We start from the raw sequence: 21630 nt of genomic DNA, 5'->3' as shown, positions 1-21630 counted from the left end.
TTACAGCATGTCAAACATTTTTAGTATGATACTAAAGCCTAGTGCACACCACTCGTTTGTTTTCCTTCATCTCAGCAGATTGAATGAAAAAAAAAATTAAGAAGAGGGGCAAAAATTATCATATGAATCTGCAGAGGTGGGGGCACCGAAGTGCCAGAGTTCTCCCCTCCCTCCTTCTCTCCTTGTTTGTGTCCATCCAGAACTAGTGTTCTGAGCATAGGTGTGTGTCTGTCCAGAACTGATATGTGAGCATAGGGCAGCCTTCCAGCCTGGCATTGCTCGGTGGAGGGGCCGCTCCTCTTCCTGACACGAGGGTTCTAGTTTTTAGTGGCTGCCGAGTGCTGATGTGCAGGAATGAATTCCTCACACTGGGAGTATTGGATCCCGCACTGTCTCCACCAACTCCAGTTGGAATGTCTCCCACTCCCATCTCTATCTCAGGCTGCACAGAGAGAGAATCTAGGCAAGTCACAGTGTTCAGTGTGCTGGGGGATGGCATTCCCAGCATCCCTTTACACGTGCTCTGGGCTGCCCCTGCTCTAGATGTTTTATGGCATGATAGATTGCATAGGATACACAGCCCCTGCCCATTCCTGCGTCTAGTCCATCTACAGATGTGATGTATAATGAGATGTAAAGGGGAGGAGTTAGTAAAAGGACAACGCCCATGTGGGGGCACCAGAAATATTTCTGCACCCAGGCGCCTGTGACCCTAGGATCGGCCCTGTCGATGCATAAGGTTCTAAACCAGTTATTACCAAATAGGTATGTAATGTGATAACTGTAAAGATTCACAAACACACTGATGCAGTTATCATGCTTTTCAAATTACTGTACCTAATACTGCCATGCTGCATGTAGAAACAAAATACAGGTAGGTTAGCTTACAGCATTTAGTTAAAAGCAATACTGCACATTAGAGTGAAAAAGCAATTATGAGGCAAAACATTCATTTAGATGTATACATTTACACTGAACACCACCTGGTGATGACTATAGGCAATTCTTGCCTTAGTTACACCTTTCTAATTACAATGCAAAATAAGACTTCACCAGTCTGCTTACTATACCTAAACCAAATAGGTTGTCATCAACTGCTTGGGGGATCCCTAAACCTCCTTCTCTGCATACGCCTCTGTGCACATACCCTGTAATAATAATAATAATAATACAGAGAGGTTTTTCTCCAAACACTTTTTTATTACATGGGATTTTTATAGACTGATGGCCTGTAAGCTTTTGCACAATTTATTTCAGTCCATTAGACACCAAAAGTCTGTTCTTTCCATCACCACCTGTACTCTTCCCTTATACTGAATACCTGTTCATATAGTATGGTGTGGTCTGAGCCAGGATCTTGGCTTCTTTATAATTACAGGGCATTTGGCTCTGACACTAAGTAAAAATGGACAAAGTGTCCCCACCTTAAAAACCTTCCTCTATGATAAAGCTCCCCATAACACTTAACCTTCCCCCTACAGCAGTGGTTCTCAACCTTTCAAGTGCCGTGACCCCTTGATAGTGCAGTGCTGGTGGGGAGTTGGGATAAGTGGCAATGTTGGGGGGGGGGGTTCTGATCAGCCAACTTAGGTGCTCTTGATCAAGGTCATCTGCTGATCTGAGAACTGTAGTGGGGACTTTTAATGGGAACTATAATCACAGGTAGTGTTACTCACTGCGTCTCTGGCTTCACCGTGTCTCTGACTTTGTGGTGTCTCGTAGCAGTGACACCTCTACAGAAATCTGGAGATAGGGTCTCCTCCAGCCCCTCCAACCAGTCAGCTGACCTCTAGTCTCTGCCCCCCAGCCATGCCGTGAACTGAATGGGCGGCTGCAAAGAGGCTAAGTGGGTGGCCACGGCAACGCTGTATTCTGGCCTAGGCCAACAAGGCCCAGGCCTAGGGCAGCACGGAAAGTGTGACCGCTGGCTTGTGCTACACTGTTGGTGTAATGCAAGCTGTTTCTAATTTTGACTGTCCTATCATCCTGGACCACAAACCTTCCTCACTGTGCTATATGTTTTCTGCTGTACCATTGGCATGGTTATATCTTCTTAGTCCTCTCCATAAAATTTGTGCTTGAATTAGAACTATAGGCAATACTTTTTTCCATTTTGTATAGAGTAAGGGAGGGTTATAGCCCCTGTCAATTTTTTTACCATCCCTGTCCCATTGCAGAAATTTCTCTTCACTCTCTGTCCCATAGCTAAACAGGAAGTAATAGGAAATCTATGAAAATTAAGGGAATCCATTATCCCCCCCCCACCCCACCCAGGCATTGAGAACTAGTGTCCCCACTCGAAAATGTCAGGGTGGGTCTTAAACAGAAAGGGGTGTGGTCTTGACAGGAAGGGGGTTGGTCATATTTAAATTAGGGGGTGCACGAGTTTAGTCAGGCCTAGGGCAGCACAAAACCTAAATACACCACTGGGCCACAGGCTCCAGGGACAGTCCTGCTTTGTGACCCCTAAAAGGCTGTGAGAGAGGTGCGGGCTTCAGGTACAGCCCAGGATTTGGCGACTCCTGGAAAATCATCATTTGACCCCCAAGGGGGTCCCGACCCCCAGGTTGAGAACCACTGCCCTACAGGAACTCTTAACCTAACCTTAAACAGAACCCTTAAAGTAGACCTAAATCCAATCTCTAAATCAGGAGTCTTCAAACTACAACCCTCTAGTTGTTCAGGAACTACAATTCCCATCATGCCTAGTCATGTTTGTGAATGTCAGAGTTTTACAATGCATCATGGGATGTGTAGTTCCGCAACAGCTGGAGGGTCGTAGTTTGAGGATCCCTGCTCTAAATCTTCACATATGCAGCTTTCATTACAGTGGTATGTCTAACCAAAATGGTTGATTTTAGTTTTAGATTAGGCAGGGGTTAGAACACATTTGGGCTTTTACCTCTTACCCAATTCCCAGGGATAAGGCTTCACCAAACAGGAGGAAAAAGCTCCCAACAGCCAAAAGGTACTTTATTTTTAAATTTAGTAGGGAAAAAGATAGAACCTGTCAGCTTTTTAATGTAATTTGTGCCCCTGTTGATGTGTCTCATTGACTTCTAGTCTGGTAAAACAAATAAAAAAGGAAATCTCAGTAATGGAGCCCCAAACAGCTGTAAGGTTGGCCATACACCGTGCAAATTTCTTTCCTGCAACCACGGGTTTCAGGAAAGGAATTTGCATCAACACAGAATTTCCAACACAACCTCTTGGCGGGGACGGCTTTTCCCTCCCCCCCACCCTTCACCAGGAGAAGACAATTGCAGATTCCCCCAACACAGACCATGTTGATGGGGGAATCAGCAATTGTATTTTCCCGGCGGAGGGGGGGGGTAGAGAAAAGCCGTCCCCGCCGAAAGAAGACAGCAATAATTGAAAGAGAATCCAGCAGGCTGGTTATACCCAAATTGATAAATCGGTCAACTTGGTACATTCAGCCTGCCCATTAACCGTTCAAATCTCGGCTGGTGCCTGCTGATGCCGAGATTTGAACAGTGTATGGCCAGCCTAAGAGTTCTTACTGATCTTGAAACTTTGCTTGGTGTTTTGTTGCACAGGACGACTTTAGCTAACCCAGCTATAATTGTTTTCTTTAGTAACCGGAAGTCAATGTCTTGGCTGCCCAATGAATACTTACAACGTTTCTGGGAGACCGCCTGCAGACAGGCAGTAACAATATCACAGTTTTTTTGCTGTTTGTGCTGTAGTCTGTCCTTCTGCCTCAACTGGCGCAAGAGCTTGGCAGACTGAACCTCAATACGACGTTTAAGTTCTCCCCTTATTGTTCTCAGTTCACTGCAATCTGCAATAATCAGAAAAAATAAAACATGAATAATGCATAAAGCTGGCCAAAAAGTGGGCAATTAGGTAGATTGTTACCAAAGTAGGCTAGTTTGAAAGCAGCAATAAGGCCAAGAATAAACATGGAATATGTTGCAGTTTACCAATCCTAGAGCCGGTTCACACAGGGGCGACCTGTCAGGCGACTCAGCCGCCTGACAAGTCGCGGTCCACAGTAGTCAATGGAACCGTTTTAATAGGAGCGAGGCAAGTCGCTCCGACTTAGAAAAAGGTTCCTGTATGACTTTGGGGGCGACTCGGGGCGACTTGCATTGACTTCAATACTGAAGTCATTTTGCAAGTTGCCTCTCAAGTCGCCTTGAGATCGCCTTGCCGAGTCGCCCCTAAAGTCGTGCCATCTGTGTGTGAACCGGCTATAAATGTGCTAGCTGGCCAGTAGGTAACAGACTTCCTGTATTATGTCTCAACTTTGAATGGAGGGGAAACAGAGACACCTTTGGGCAGAAGCATTGTCAATCTGTGGAGAGGATAGTGTTAAATGCACTAGCAAATTTAGGAGGACTAGCTTAACAGATCGAAGCTTGACTTCAGCTATCACTTTACAACAGTTGTTTTTCCTTTTGGAATAAAGGTTTAATATAAATTAATAAAAGGCTACCATTGTAAGCATCCCTGACAGTGTTAAATGGTTTGTCTCAAGCCTCTGCCACTTTTGCTTGACATCTTGGTCTGTTAAAGTTAAAAAAAAAAAAAAACACAACACACAACAAAACACAGACTTACTGGCCCTTTTAACAGGTAAAAATAGAGGAAATAATAAAAATAATGCAGCCACCACATCTAGAGACTCAGTAAACTGTAATATAATAAAGTGTTGTTTTCAGGTTTTCTACTGCTTTAAGTGTTAGTTCACCTTTTCAGAAAAAAAGTGAACACCATACACCTTCCCCATTCCCGAGGTCCACTCTATATTTACCTCTGGGGATGCCGAGCCATCAGCGCCCACGTAGCTGGCCCAGAGTTTTGATATCCTCACACCTCTATGTGCAGCGCTTCTGGGACAGACCATAGAGATTCTGATTGGTCAGCACCGGCGCAGTTTATTGTTCTAGTACGTCTCAGAAGCGATGCAGGGAGAAAAACAATAATTTCAAATACCCAGAGCACTGGACCGGTTGCTTTTCACATTGTGCATTTCTGACATATATATATAAAAAAAAATGCTGATTTTTTTTACATGTATTGAAAATTTCTTAGAGCCCACAAACATATACATTTTTAAAGCGGAGCTTCACCCTAAAGTGGAACTCACGCTGATCGGAACCCTCCCCCCTCCGGTGTCACATTTGACACCTTTCAGGGGGAGGGGGGTGCAGATACCTGTCTAAAGACCAGTATTTGCACCCACTTCCGGCCACAGTTGCGGGTAAACTGCGGGCAGAACGTCACCTCCCGTCCTCCCCCCGTTGTGCTCTGGGAACACTCGGCTCCCAGAGCACAGCGGGAGCCAATCAGCCGTAGGGAACCGGGTAGTAAAGCCGGAGCGCTTCACTTCCTGGCTTCCTCACTGAGGATGGCGGGGGAGCAGTAGAGTGACGAGCGATCGCTCGTCCTCTGCTGCGGACGGCGCTGGACTCCAGGACAGGTAAGTGTCCTAATATTAAAAGTCAGCAGCTGCAGTATTTGTAGCTACTGGCTTTTAATATTTTTTTTTCATGGAACATCCGCTTTAAGCAGAGGCACTGGGAGAAAAAAAAATGGTTGGTGTTGCCGTGTTTTATGCCAATTTGTTTGGAAAAAAAAAATACACTTTAGTGAATCTTATTGCACACAAACACAATATAATACAGTACTACATTTTTGGTGAAATATAAAAGATGTTACGCCGAGTAAATAGGTACCAAACATATCACGCAACACTTTAAAAGCCTTTACAGGTTACCAGTTTACACTGGGACTAGAATTATTTTTCCGGCTCTGCCGTTAGCAGCGATGCCTCACATGTGTGGTGTGATCACCGTTTATGTATGCGCTTGTGCGTGAGCACAGTGGGGGGTGAGGGAACGTTACATTTTACATTTATTTTATGTAAAGCTTTTCTTTTTTTTCTCCCCACGGTCTCTTTCATTTTTATCATTAACTTTATTGCTATCACAAGGGATGAACATCCTTTGTGACAGCATGGGCTGCGACAGGTCCTCTTTATGTAAATATCCAATAGAACCCAGATCTCTCCTCTGGCCCCCAATCAGACACAGATTGGTCCGATTGGCTAGTTCACTCGCCGCTTAACAGACCAGTAAACAAACAAAAATCAAAACCATTCTGGTATATATGATACCTTAAAGCGGATTACAAAGTACAGCGCTTGTGTAATCTGCCCCCCTCTAAACTGTAAACCAAAAAAAAAGAAACCTACCACTACCTGTATGGCCTCTCTAAACACACCACGATAACCAGGGCAGCTCCACCCTGATCGCCGTGGTCAAAGTGCCTCCCTCTGCGATAGGCTACCTGCTCTCGGTTCTCCTCTTCCCCCCCCCCTCCTTCCTCCTCTCCAGCTCCCCCCCCCCCGCTGTTATTTTAATATTAAAATATAAATCTGTCACTGCCAGCCTCTCTATTAGAGGCTGGCATAGCACACTGTGTACGATTTAAAAACGAGCGCTGTAAATACTGTATATCAGCCGTCTTCAGGCCGGTCACATGACTCGGAGGAGACGAGCGGCCACCTGATCTCCCTCTGATGTCAGAGCGAGATCAAGGCCCCTCCCACAGAAGATATCCATCAGAGCTGGAAAGCGGGCGCGAGTGATAAAACCAGCCTGAAGACAGCCGATATACATGTAGCGCCCTGCTCCTGATGACAGGCGCCAGGTCAAATTTAGAGGGTGTATGAACTGATAGTTTGGCTCAGACTTTGTTAATTAAGGCTAAATCAGCCTCTGTTCCGGCTATGGCTGTGCTGGAGAAATTTCCCTTTGTTTGCCTGTAGGTGGCGATACCACCACAGGCCCATGTTGGAACTAAGGCAGGCCATGGTGTATTGGGTGTCTTTCCTCTGGAACAGCCCAGTGGGAGTGGTCTTCCCGCTGGGCATGCTGGGGAGGGAAACTTAAGGGCAGACGCCATTTTTTACGGGGGGCTTTCTTCGCCTCATGGCCCTCCTGGTGCGAGGTATGTGTCATGCGATTATTTAGCCTTGGGGCCATGCTGGCCCGAGGCTGCATTTCTACCTGGTAGGTCCAGTTATGCTGACTGGGGCCTACGCTTTGTAGGTGACCCTGTGCTGTCTGTCCTGCGAGAGGAAGCCACTCAATGGAGGAAGCCAGGGGAGGACCTAACCCGGAAAGGACCGAGCAGAAGGCTGGTACACTGGGAGAGGCCTGATAACTTATTGAAGGATGCACCATAGCCTACTATACCTTACAGTGTGCCGGGTTGGCTTAAAGGCTCTAGAACTGTAATGCTGGATCTCCGGGTACCAAATCCTGTGGCAGAGGATTCCGGAATCCCTCATCTGAACTTGCAACCAGTCTGTGGCAGAGACGGAGATTATTCTTGTCCGTACATCATCTCGGCTGCTAAGCCAGGTGAGAGGGGCTTATCCGGGTGAGCAATACCCCCTCGAGAGAAAGTGGTGAGTGTGACTTTGAAGTTTATCAATTCCTCAGTGATCTGCCTTGTGCACCTGAACCTTCCCCTGATCCTTCATGCCTCTACTTCTACAAGTTGGTTGAAAATAAAGTAAAAAAAAAAAAAAAAAAAAAAAAAAAAAAGAAGAAGGAGCTATAACTGGCGGACATTGAACTTTTTACAAACTCTCAACCCCTAGACGACGAGGAACAAGGTAACGTGCAAGGCCCAAATTTAAACCAGCAGCTCCTACGGGGGTAGTGCTACATACAGTATTTACAGCACTTGTTTTAAATACAACATACAGTGTGCTATGCCAGCACACTGTATATAGGCTTGTATATATATGCCTTAAACACTTTAAGTGGTTAATTCAATCCATCACATTTTTATAAATGATTCCCCCCCAATAAAAAAGGGGTCATGCTTAGGAATTAAGTGCAACATTTGTGCTTAGATACTAGAAAATATATAATGTGACAAAGAAAGCAAGGACACTTGTAATGGAAGTCCTTTGTTTTCTTACCTTGATAGATGGTTATACATAATGTTGAATAACCATGTACTCATACCGGAAATCTCTTGAGTAGGTAAAATGATAAAACAAAAACCTTCTCTCTTGTGCGTTGGCACTGTCCTTGATCTTCCTACATCCTTCTCTGTTTAAATGAAACTAGCTGTGATTCAACATAATGGTGGCCCCTGCCACAGTACTAGCAAAAGTAAACAATTATACAATAAATAAAATAAACCCTTTACTGCCTAGAAATACTTTGAGGATGCAGCACATAACACATTTCTCAATCCCTGAAATTGGTAAAATAAATGGGAGTGTAAATGTTACAATGAGTGTAACATTTAAAAAGCAACAACCTGTCACTGACATTGGTGCACGCACTGTTCATCCAGTCCTCCACAGAACAATAAGTATCACTTTCTGCCAACAAGCTGAAATCTCTCCGTGTGTGCCAATGGCCAAGCTATTTGGAAATAAAATAAAAAAATGTAATAAAGGGCGTGTAGCTCTTGTAGCTGGCCAGCTGGAACCTGTCCTAGGTAGCTTATATAACCTACATGTATATACAGCTAAACCAGCTAGAACCTAAATATAATGCACATGTTTATATGTGAGAGACAAACGCAAAGTTATTCATTGTGATTTTATGCTTGAATGTCATATAATAGTTCTATGTTGTGTTCACAGAAGAAAAAGAAAAAATATGCCTTTAAGAATCATTTATTTATATGACAGTGAAGGTAAGCTCAAATTACACAGTAGAATTCATACCAGAAAGCATAGAGTTAAGCTTTTGTGACTCATCAGTAGCCTTGGCCAATCACAGCTAATCTCCTATCACAGCTAACTTTGCATCAATTCTGTCTGGGAGGTTCCTAATACTGTACATGTGCTGCATTCATTCCACATGAAGACAGAGAGCAGAGCAGACATACAGAGTTCAGTTTTATGGAAGCAAGGGCCTAAATAGGTATGTTACACAAGTTATATATGTTCTTATTGTAAATAGTGTGATCAGAATTGAATACTGATCTAGTTGTGTGATCACTTGTAGTTCCACCAAACAAAGTCATCTAACCGCCCTAACTGTAGTTCCACCGAACTAAGTCACATCCATCCACTTTAACAAGCTAACCAAACTAAAGCAACCCTGCAAACCTTATACCTTTCAGAGAAATCCGAGAATGCTTTGAAGAAAGAGAAAGAGAAAAAGAAAGAGAGAGAGAGAATTTTTCAAACACCTTTCACGGTTTCATGAATTAAAAAATAACAAAACAGTAAAGTTAGCCCAATTTTTTTTGTATAATGTGAAAGATGATGTTACGGCGAGCAAATAGATACCAAACTTGTCAAGCTTTAAAATTGCGCACACTCGTGGAATGGCGCCAAGCTTCGGTAATCTCCATAGGCGAGGTCTAGTACTAGAATTGTTGCACACAATCCAACGCATGCAGCGATACCTCAAATGTGTGGTTTGAATGGCGTTTACATATGTGGGCAGGACTTACATGTGTGTTCGTTTCTGAGCGTGAGCTACCGGGAACAGGGGCGTTTTAAATTTTTTTACACCTTTTATTTATTTTTTTGATCACTTTTATTCCTATTACAAGGAATGTAAACATCCCTTGTAATAGTAATCACTGTGTCAGGTCCTCTCCACGTCAATAAGACCCCACATCTCTCCTCCAGGCTTGAAAGCATGAGATTGTGAAAAAAAAAAAAATTCACTGATCTCATGCCGACAGCCGCTATTGCGGCTTTTGTTTACTTCCGGGTACCCGGGCGTGACGTCATAACGTTGTGCCTGGGCCTCCGACGGAACTGCCGTTATGACCGTTCTTATGGTGCGTGGAATCGCCGGCTGAAAAGAAGGATATCTGAATGATGCCTGTAGCTGCAGGCATCATTCAGATATCCCCACCTCAATACCAGGACGTCATATGATGGAGTGCAGTATTGAGGTGGTTAAAGGGGTTGTAAAAGGTTCTATTCCTGGTGATTATATTTCCATACCTGTTCCCTTTATGGTGTAGTGCTACACTACTGTTAGTCAACGTTTGAGATTTCTCAGAATATGTGCACCTAGCCTCGTTTGTTACTTGGTATTCTTTACATGGTTGTCAGAAGTCTATTGTATTTTGTACTAAACAATGCACTCTGTTCCATTTCAACGTCTTGATATGTTGGAGGCGGCTTCTTATAAATAAATAATTTCTTAAATGATGGCTGTTATGTTGATGCTTTGGTTTCACTGCTGCCAGTTCTGACACTCAGCATGTTTTGGCTCGGTTACTATGAAGTACTGAAGTGAAACACTGCCAGGTATCTAGCATTTCTAGTCGGCCAGCAATGGCAGTTCCTATACTTCTCTCATGTAGGGTTGGAGATCGTACTGGACTGATTCAGTCGGTTGCAAGTTGATGGTTAGGCATGGAAGAGTTTTCTTCCGATGCTTTCTGCCCAACTACACCTGGGAGGAGATGAGGAGCCTTAAGCCTCGTACACACGATCAGTCCATCCGATGAGAACGGACCGATGGACCGTTTTCATCGGTTAACCGATGAAGCTGACTGATGGTCCGTCGCGCCTACACACCATCGGTTAAAATAACTATCGTGTCAGAACGCAGTGACGTAAAACACAACGACGTGCTGAAAAAAACGAAGTTCAATGCTTCCAAGCATGCGTCGACTGGATTCTGAGCATGCATGGATTTTTAACCGATGGTCGTGCCTACCAACGATCGATTTTGACCCATTGTTTATTAATCCATCGGTTCAAATTTAAAGCAAGTTGGCTTTTTTTTAACCAATGGTTAAAGAGGGGGTTCACCCTAATAAAACAATTTATTTTTTCTAGCATTAAATTAGGCCTAGTAGCGCGAGCTACAGTATGCCTGTATTTATTTTTTTTAGCCCCGTACTCACTGTGCAATCGTATAGATAAGATTCCGACTCCCCGCGGGGAATGGGCGTTCCTATCCAGAGGGAGCATGATTGACCGCCGGCTATGGCGCGTCACGCTTCTCCGGAAATAGCCGAAATAGGACTTGGCGCTTCACGGCGCCTGCACATAGTCTGTGCGCAGGCGCCGTGAAGAGCCGAGACCTACTCCGGCTATCTTCGGGGAGCGTGACGTGCCATAGCCGGCCGTCAATCATCCTCCCTCTGGATAGGAACGCCCATTCCCTGCGGGGAGTCGGAATCTTATCTATACGATTGCACAGTGAGTACGGGGCTAAAAAAATAAATACAGGCATACTGTAGCTCGCGCTACTATGCCTAATTTAATGCTAAAATGTTGGTAATGAGGGTGAACCACCGCTTTAAATAATCTATGGGGCCCACACACGATCAGTTTTGACTGATGAAAACAGTCCATCAGACCGTTGTCCTCTGGTTAACCCATTGTGTGTACGAGGCCTTATTTGGGGGCATGGGCTGCTGTCTTTGGCTACAGCCTTAAAGGGGTTCTAAAGGTTTGTTTTTTATTTTCTAAATAGGTTCCTTTAAGCTAGTGCATTGTTGGTTCACTTACCTTTTCCTTCAAATTTTCCTTCTAAATGTTTTTTTCTTTGTCTGAATTTCTCACTTCCTGTTCCTCCGCTGTAAGATTGCCCCCCATCATGCGAGCCGTTCTGGCTGGGGGTTAGTCAGCCAGAACAGCTTACTGAGGAGGAACAGGAAGTGAGAAATTCAGATAAAGAAAAAAAAAAACATTGTGAAAGGGGCCCAAAAACTGGCAAGCACAGATACATTGGAGTTGTCAACTTCAGAAGAGAAAATTTAGAATGCCAGATTGGACTCCTGATTCCTGATCAGAATGTAAGGAAGCAGAAAGAAAAACATCGGCTCATTATAGCTACTAGAGATGGCCCATTTACACCCAATGCATTGTTGCACATTTTGCTGCATTTTCTGACGCAGGCAAAAAATGCAAGAACGTGAAGAAATCTATTCTCTTTAGCAGCAGGTAGATCACAGGAGATAGCAGGTAAACCATGAGAACAGGTTTCCAACACATCCTGCTGCAATGTGTGGAAAAAGGTTGGAATGCTGCAATTTTAATCCACAGGGTAGCTTAAAACTGCAAAGCAACAGATCTAAAATATATGTCAGGCACTCAATGCGGCATGTGTTAATGTTTGCATTCTGGTGTTAAACCCACGCAACCGCCAGGGCTCCTGAAAAGAGCAGCAGGTCTACACATGGATTATTATGGTACATACTGTCCAACAACATTGTACTTTAAAAGGAACACATAATGAGCAAGTTGCTCAGTAATGTTTATTACAAAAAATATTAGTCACTTCTGTTTCCATGATCTTTTTTTTTTTTTTTTTTTTTAGAAGGACTACATTTTTTTTATTCTCTCAATAAAAAGGTAGGTTTTTAAAAGTAAATATAATACATTAAACAACTAAATTGATTCAAGGTTGCATATAAAAATAATTCAAGAAAACATTATGCGCTCCTTGCTTTAGTAAGGAACTACTATATGAAAAATATCACATACAGGGGAGGGCTGGCAGCCTTAGGCCTGGGGGGCAAGTCCAGTCAAGTGGCCCATAGAGCGTGGAAAAGTGATGGATCGAGGAAAACCGTCTAAGATTTTTCATGATCACAAGAGTGCGCACCGAGTCTCCCCTTACATCAGAGTCCGCACAGAGGCCCCCCTTACATCAGAGTCCGCACAGACCCCATATACATCAGATCTGATGTAAGGGGTGTTCTGGGAAACTTGATTTAAGGGTGCATGCTGTGGACTATTGTGTAAAGAGGGTCTCTGCTCACCAAAGCCTGCCACCTCCCCCTTTAACAAAATCCACAGAGCACCCTTTTTTATACACTGGGAGGCAGGAGAGACTTGAGAGGGTGAGCTTACCAGGATGGAGGCTGAGGCGCAGGCAGGCTGTCTGATGCTTTTTTGGGTTCAAACTTCCTGTCCAGTGCCCACACATGCCCGGGGAGTGTGGGCAGGGCAGACTCAGAAGGAGGAGGAGCAGATGAGCTCCATCTCTCCTCGTGTCTGTGCAGAGAGAGAAGGGGATGTCAGCGCTGAGGCTGAGCTATGTGTGAGACGAGACATAGCTCAGCTCTGCAGCCATCTACCTAGGAGCTGACACAGGCACGGCTGCACAGTGGGAGGTGAGCAGCGGCCGTGACCTGTGTTAACAGAGCTCCAGCAGGCATATTCCTGCTCTGCAAAAACAGCATTTGGTAGTGGCGGCCGGTGGCTGTGCATAGAGTCACCCGTTTGGGGGGAGATTTCCACCCTGCCCCCCCGCCAGCCCTCCCCTGATCACATACAATCTGAGTAATAAGTCAGGGGCCCGATTTGTCAAAATATGCTGCATAAAAACTGTGCACGCTAGCCATGGCCAATAAAAAGACCAACATTTCTGATTTAAATTTGTCAAAGAAGACTTTGATTACCGTCAACGATGAGTATAAGCAGGAAGTGAAATATTTGGATTTTCTTCACTCGAGATGTTAATAGAGGAAGCAAAATGCAGCATAATTGTATTCAGTATTTAGAAATAGTAAGCAGACCATTGAAGCGTAAGTGGACTCAATGCTGAAAACAAATCCATCAACATTACGGATACGTAGATTTTGGTACATAATCACTTTGATAAATCAAGGCCTTGGTAAACATATGGTGTCCTTTAACACAGCTCATGATGTCATAGTTACAGGAACAGGATGCTCAGGAAAATATTTTGCCTTGGTATATTTATCAGTAAGGGAAAAATCATCATCATCATCATCATCTTGAGTTTCCAACATGGAAATAAAAATACTCAAATGACTATTTTTAATACAATATTTTCATTAAAATAAAATACATCGCAGCAGTCAACATCTAAAGAAGCACACAGCATTTTTTAATCCACACAGTAAGTGTTGCAAGTCAGTTAACTGAAACCGTAATTCTACCCACCAATGGTAGACCGATACAACATTCGCTTCTGTAACACAACTGAGTGGGCTCGTGGCGCAGAGCACTGCCCACCCCTTTTTTTAAGCCTATTGGAGCCTCCAGCTCTAATCACGTGCTTAAAAAAAAATAAAAAACCACACCCACAGTATTATTAAGGTGTCGACATTTTATCTATTGCTTGTTTTATAGTCTTTGTTTATATAGTGGTATGTATATGGTATATTATGGGGCTGCCAAAGCTGAATTTCACTTCCCTCCATTGTAAAAGGGGGCTTAGGATGATATATCCCCAACAGATGTGGCCAAATATCGGAGATTTGAGCCGTGGGTTCTCCACTTCTGGTATGGTGGGATGCGATATAGTGTAGCAGCTCAGACAGACACCAGAGTGAGGCATATAGTACGAGCGGGCTGGGCTCTGAATAACATCAAAACGGGGCATATAGTTGGAGCGAGGCTTAGCTAGAGCGGTGAGCCGCATGAGGTGGGAAGTGAGAACGAGGCTCAGGGAGATACAAGTATTTTTTTACAGCAATGACAGGGGAAGATGCCCACGCCCCGGAAGAAGTCCTTTTGGTTTGTAAGAGAGTTAACGATTGTTACCATGCCCATTGGGAATTAATTATGCTGATCTTATTGTGTTAGCATGTAAGTGCATTACTTTTTAATAAAGCTCAATCCTAAAGAAACACTATTTGGTGTCTTAGCTCTTTGTTGGGGGTACATCATCCGATAGACCGATATTATGGTTTGAGACGAGAGGAATGTCGGTTTACCCGCTGGCTGCTTAGAGTGATCTCCTTCGTCTTCCATATGCTGGATACTGATCGTTGATGAAGTATATAAAAGATACATGAGCTTCTCTTGACCCCCTCATAATAAACGGTCAATGCTCTCTGGTAGGAGCACATCCATTTATTGGTGGTGGTGTATTTACAAGGTGGAGGAACTTTTCGGTGATCGTGGCATTCAAGACACTTGCACACGTGTATATTGTTTATGGAACTATTATTATTATGGTGTCAAGATAGTGACACCTGGACTCGCTGAACTATAATTGATTCAAGCGCAACACATTTTTTATATATACAGAGTTTAAACTGATTTATCCCACTTTTCCCTTCGTCTTGGCAAAATGCCTCCAGGTCATGCAAAATCTATAGTTGCCTTGCATGAACCACATGTTTGAGATCTCCCCAGAGTAGCTTGAGGATATCAAGGTCAGGAGATGGTCACTCTAGAATCTTCACCTGTTTCTGCTGGAAGCTCTGGAGAGACCTGGCCTTGTGCTTGGGGTCATTGTCATCATTCTGGAAAGTCCAAGAGCATCCCATGCCCAGCTTTCATGCAGAAGAATTGTCTGCCAGTATTTAATGTTAACATGCTGCATTCATCTTGCCATAAATTTTCACAAGATTCCATGTGCCTTTATAGCTCCCACACCCCCAAACATCAATGAGCCACCACCATGCTTCACAGTGAGGGATGGTATTCTTGTTGCTATTGGCCTTGTTGATCCCTCTCTAAAAACATATCGCTTATGGTTGTGACCATAAAGCTCTATTTTGGTCTCGCCACTCCAGATTACAGTGTGCCAGAAGCTGTGGAGGCGTGTCATGGTGTTTTCGGGCATATTGTAACCAGGCTTTTTTGTGGCACTGGCACAGTCTATTTCCAGAGCAGCCTGTTTTTTTCCTGCGGTTACCTGTGGGTTTTTCGTTGTATCCCAAGCAATTCTTCTGGCAGTTGTGACTACAATCTGACCTTGGCTTGGTATCAGAAGATCCCCAAATTCTGCACTTCTTCATAAAGGGATTGAACACTGACTGGCATATTCAAGGCTTTGGATCTCTTTTTATATCCTTTTCTATCTTTATAAAAGTTCCATTACCTTGTTACGAAGGTCTTTTTCGTTTCCCATGGCTCAGTATCTAGCCTGCCCAGTGCATGCACGCGAGAGCTAACAAACTCATTGGGGGTTATTTACGAAAGGCAAATCCACTTTGCACTACAAGTGCACTTGGAAGAGCAGTCGCTGTAGATCTGAGGGGAAAATCTGAATTGAGGGGAAGCTCTGCTGATTTTATCACCCAATTATGTACAAGCTAAAATGCTGTTTATTTTCCTTGCATGTCCCCCTCGGATCTACAGCCAATGCACTTGAAAGTGCATTTGTAGAGCAAAGTGGATTTGCCTTTAGTAAATAACCCCCATTGACTTAAATATACAGACACTAATTGCCAGAACTAGTGACCCAATTGGAAGATTTCCCCTCCATTACTTTTCTGGGGACAACCCAAAATTCTGGATTTTCTTTTACTTTCACTTTCAATGATAATGTTAAATAGGACAAATAGAGAGGTACCCCCCAGGTACCATTGGTATCCCCCGGAGTGTAGGTCTCTACCAATCAGCAACTATCTGCTTGTTGGTTTTCTTCACTGCTTTTAATTCTTCTTCATATAAAGGAATTCTTGTCTATTTTTGGTAAGTCTTCTTGGCGTCATTCTTTGTGCATTGAACCATTGAACAACTTTTTTTCGGTATAAATTTAAATTATGTATATTTTTCCCAATATAATTGAATTTAATATTTTACATCTATGCCTTGCATGTATACTGTTAAGACCCGGTTCACACTGGGACGACTCTTCAGGCGACACAGCCGCCTGACAAGTCGAGTCCCATTCTAGTGAATAGAACCGTTCTAATAGGAGCGACGCAAGTCGCTCCGACTTAGAAAAAGGTTCTTGTACTACTTCGGGGGCGACTCGGGGCGACCTGCATTGACTTCTATACAGAAGTCATTTTGCAAGTCGCCTTAGATGTCATCTTCATGTCGCCTGGCCGAGTCGCCCCCGAAGTCGTGCCGCCCCTATGTGAACCGGCTCTAATTGTATGTATTTACAAAAATTTATTATTTGTTTTCTTGATGTCTAGCATTGTTTGTCTAAAAGCTCCTGAGGAAGCTCTATGTAGAGCAAAACATGTTGAGCAAGTCCCAAAGTCAATGTTGTTAATCGATCTTTCTTATATACCTTCGGAGATCATCAACATTTTCATTGTATTGATGGTTTTTACATATACTTATTAATTGTTAAAAATAACATTTTCTATTTTTCTACACTTTCTTGTTGTCTATTACATTTCTACCAGCACCATTTAAATAGTCCCTGGGGTCCCTTTGGTACCCGTCCTTCTTTTATCCTTATATAGGACAAATAGAGAGGTTGAATCTCCCGAAACGGGGACACAGACAACAATAAAAATGGATGAGCGTTCTAATTCCTCTCCAAAAAAAGTTTTGTCTTTAGTTCTACTTGAAGAAAAATACAGTTCTTTGTCACGATCAGTCTTATTTTTAATATCAATGCCAAAATTACACGATTTCTTCCATGGTATGCAAACTTGTGTGTGCAACTGTACATGTGAAGGAATAGTTGAAACTGAAACAAAATATACGGTATATTTTAATTAGGCAACAATGCAAACTGTTTCAGGGGTTGCGAGATGGTGTCTTTTGGGTCTAATTTCTGAGAACTCTTGAGGCAAACAAAAAAAATCAAAAGAGCCATCTTATTAAACTGTAGGTATAAAATCTCTCTTCAAGTGACAAGGAATGGTCATGTAGCCCTTTAAACATTGTTTGCAACTGTGACAGACTCACTCGGGACAGAGGCTTTGGAGGGGACTGAATGCTAGCCTCTTGCCTACCGACTATGGGCCCTGGCAAAAGGACATTATTAAGGAGGCCATGTTGCCAGTGTGGGACTCATAGCAGATGTATATGAAAGTAATGCTGCTTAATTAGATCTGGAAAGCCCTGGGTCTACTGTTGTCTAGTAGTGTGGCTTCTAAGAGTCTTTCACCCATTGTTGTTATGATAATTAACCCTGCTATTGTATGAAGGAATTCTGTGTTGATATTTATGAGAATGTGTATTGTATAGTCGATGAGTGCAAGTCTACCCTCAAAGGTCATACCTCTGAGTCACCTAGTATGGGTAAAAGATTAGATAACTAGCTCATGTTAATTAGGTTTCTGGTTACAAGTGTATTGTTAGAGTAATATGAGCAGGAGGGGGGGACCTCCTCTTCAACTGTATATAAGACTATCTTTGTTCTAATAAACAGTTCTTATTCAGCAACCAAACAAGTATTGTCTTGTTTTGTTGTCAGCGGTTGGAATATGTGCTATCTATATTCAATCTAAGAGGAAGTGGTATAGGACAAAAGCACTCAAGCATAGTGTGGGACGTTTCGTTACAGCAAGTTTCAAATATCTTGGCATTTTAAAATATGTGGCAATACTGAAACTGATTCTTATTAACCACTTAAGACACGGACCATTATGCAGGACCTGGCCAGTTTTTGCGATTCAGCACTGCGTCGCTTTAACTGACAATTGTGCGATCCGGAGATGTGGCTCCCAAACAAAATTGGCGTCCTTTTTTTCCCACAAATAGAGCTTTCTTTTGGTGGTATTTGATCACCTCTGCGGTTTTTATTTTTTGCGCTATAAACAAAAATAGAGCGACAATTTAAAAAAATAAAAAAATAAAAAACACAATATTTTTTACTTTTTGCTATAATAAATACCCCCCAAAAAATATATAAAAAAACATTTTTTTTTAGGCCGATACGTATTCTTCTACATATTTTTGGTAAAAGCGTATTAACGATTGGTTTTGCGCAAAATTTATAGCGTTTACAAAAATAGGGGATAGTTTTATGGCATTTTTGTTAATATTTTTTTTACTACTAATGGCGGCGATCAGCGATTTTTTCCGTGACTGCAGCATTATGGCGGACACATTGGACAATTTTGACACATTTTTGGGACCATTGTCATTTTCACAGCAAAAAGTGCTATAAAAATGCATTGTTTACTGTGAAAATGACAATTGCAGTTTAGGAGTTAACCACTAGGGGGCGCTGTAGGGGTTATGTGTGACCTCATGTGTTTCTAACTGTGGGGGGGGTGGGGCTGGACATGTGACGTCACTGATTTCCTTTCCCTTTAATCAGGGAACAGACGATCAGTGACATTGCCACACACCTCCCACCGTTCTTCAGCTCCTGTGACCGATCGCGGGACACCGGCCGCGATCGGGTCCGCGGGTCCCGCGGCCACGGAGCTTCAGGTACGTGCCTGTGCCCAGCGGTGCCATTCTGCCAATGTAAATGTGCAGAAGGCAGTCCTTAAGTGGTTAAAAGGTAAAATGCAGTCTGCCCAACATAATTAGTAATAAAAACATCTTTGCCATTTTGAAGCTTCCCTCCAACCACTTTGCATATTATTTTATATATACTGTGATTCTGTACTTGCCAAATATGCTGCAGAAATCTCCCTCCACCAAGTCTGGCTGCAGCCATTTTAACTGTGGGCAGCTGAAGCTGCTGCCTGTTCACTTCCTGGATTTACACAGACACACCTCCATCTCTGCAGCTTTCATTTGCCCTCATACAACTCATTCCCCCTCCCTGCCTGGAAAACGCGATAGATAGATAGATAGATAGATAGATAGATAGATAGATAGATAGATAGATAGATAGATAGATAGATAGATAGATAGATAGATAGATAGATAGATAGATAATGTGCATGAGGTCATAAGTCTAGGCTTTTTACCAGACAAGAAACAGGAAGTGGGCTGTATAAGGTATTTACTGGCAGAAAAAAAAAGGTTTTACTATCCTAAGTTAAAACAACAAGGGCAGAAGATTTAATAGGTGGAAAGTTGAAAAAAAAAATGACTGAAGGTCCGCTTTAAGAAAGACTTTCCCAACATGCTGAAAAATCTTTTTTTTTTGTGACTTTTTCAGTCAAAGATTTCCAATTGCTTTAAAGAGAAGAGAATCAAGCTTTTCCCCATAGATAGGCTACATTCTCCCATCTGTCGGCTCAATTTGGAAGCAGATTACAGGACATATCTGCAGTGCCATTTGAGGATAGGCAGATGTCCCACTATCATAGTTCTCGTAATATCAGTTGTAACAAATTATCTGCAAGTTGTCGCAATGACTGCAGAGACGGCAAACTCTGAATCTGTCCTATCACATGCATGTTTCTCAGAACCCCAGTGATCAGAGGTAAGAAGATGTTTCTCTTCTCTCTCTAACTGGCTTACAGAACAGCAGTTACAAAATAACTTAAAGGAGTTGTAAGGGAAAAAACATTTTTGTTGAAATGACTGTTTACAGGGTATAGAGACATAATAGTTAACTGATTCATTTTAAAAATGATTAAAAATAGATACAAATCAATCATATAATGTGCCTACAGTTTCAGTTTCGATTTTGCATGCTGTTTCCTGCTTATGTGATGTACAGAGACTCAGAGCCAATACAGGGCAGTGATGGTTTGTAAAACAAAACTGATTGGTGTTGAGGGGTTTTAGACACACAGTAATCACACCTCCTTGATTAGTGACCACAGAGAAAAAGCTCCCATGACTTTTTTCATCAGGAAACAGACAACCAGGAAGTGTTCAGAACAGAGAAGGAGTACAGCAACATCAGAGCAAAAACGAACAATGAGGACATGAAACCAGGACTGCAGTAAGGTAAAGGAAGCTATTTAGCTAAAAAAATAAAAAATAAAATAAAAATCCTTTAGTGACTAGAGATGAGCGGACACCTGGATGTTCAGGTTCGGACCCGAACCCGAACTTTAAAAAAAAAAAGTACCCTCCCAATGTTGAGGGCATGTGGCCTGGTGCGGTTCAGGAGAGGGGGGGCGCACTCTGTCCCCCCCTCTTTTCTGCGGCCGGCCAGGTCAACGTGCTCGGATAAGGGGTCTGGTGTGGATTTTAGGGGGAACTCCACGCCAAATTTTATTTTAAATTTGGGGTGGAGTTCCCCTTAAAATCCACACCAGAATCCACACCAGACCTGAAGGGTCTGGTTATGGATATTTAGGGGGAACCCCACGTCATTTTTTTTTTAAATTGACGGCGGGGTTCCCCTTAATATCCATACCAGACCTAAAGGGTCTGGTTATTGAATTTGGGGGGACTTCCGCGCATTTATTTTTTCCCGAACTCCGAACCTGGACCCGAACTTTCAGCAATTATTTGGGTTTTTCCCGAACCCGAAGTCCGTACCGAACCCGAACTTTACAGTTCGGGTTCGCTCAACTCTATTAGTGACCCTTTAAAGCCCAACTAAAGTCTCTGTATTAATTAGAATACATTGGAGCATAGATTAGTGTACAGGGGGAAATGTTGGACTGTTGGAGACCCAGGCTGCTACTTGTTTGTTGGAGAAGCAGGTATTTTACCCCATGTTGCAGCATTTCATATATAAAAAATCAGAAAGAAGAGCATTTTACCACTGTATATGCTGCCTGACAGTAATTAAATAGACATGAAATAATATAGGCAGGCCATAGACAGTACAAATTGGCCATACTCTACATTTCTTAAAGCTGAACTCCAGGCAGGAAAAGTTTTATTTACAGTGATAGTTTAAAGAATAAAAATGAACGTTTACTAACAAACATGCTATACTCACCTGCTCTGTGTAATTGTTTTGCACAAAGCAGCCCTGATCCTCCTATTCTTGACCCTCCAAGCTTGCTTCAGAGCCCATAAGACACACATAGCACAGCGCAGACCCCCCCCCCCCCCCACTGGCTGTGATTGACAGGAGAATCCATCTCCTAGAAGCCAGGATGGGAGGGGGGGTTGAGTCATAAGATGGCCAATGAGAGCTGCAGAGCTGGAGGTGTGCC

General features: G+C 43.1%; 1 protein-coding gene across 4 annotated transcripts in view; it reads right to left on the bottom strand.

Annotated features, from left to right (window-relative positions):
* The window catches only part of TBC1D30 (TBC1 domain family member 30), a 113178-nt gene that overhangs the window by 78217 nt on the left and 13331 nt on the right, over positions 1–21630 (bottom strand). For 2 of the 4 annotated variants that reach the window (XM_040344078.1, XM_040344079.1), the window contains exons 3-4: positions 3638–3802; positions 1071–1148 (exon numbers count right to left, since the gene is read on the bottom strand). In XM_040344078.1, the coding sequence (XP_040200012.1) occupies positions 1071–1148; positions 3638–3802 (243 nt within the window). The remainder of the gene's footprint in view (positions 1–1070; positions 1149–3637; positions 3803–21630) is intronic. The other 2 variants (XM_040344080.1, XM_040344081.1) reach the window with 1 other exon arrangement.

The sequence above is a fragment of the Rana temporaria genome, chromosome 3 (assembly GCF_905171775.1).
Source record: "Rana temporaria chromosome 3, aRanTem1.1, whole genome shotgun sequence".
Classification (NCBI taxonomy): Eukaryota; Metazoa; Chordata; class Amphibia; order Anura; family Ranidae; genus Rana; species Rana temporaria.
This window is presented reverse-complemented; position numbering and strand designations above follow the sequence as displayed.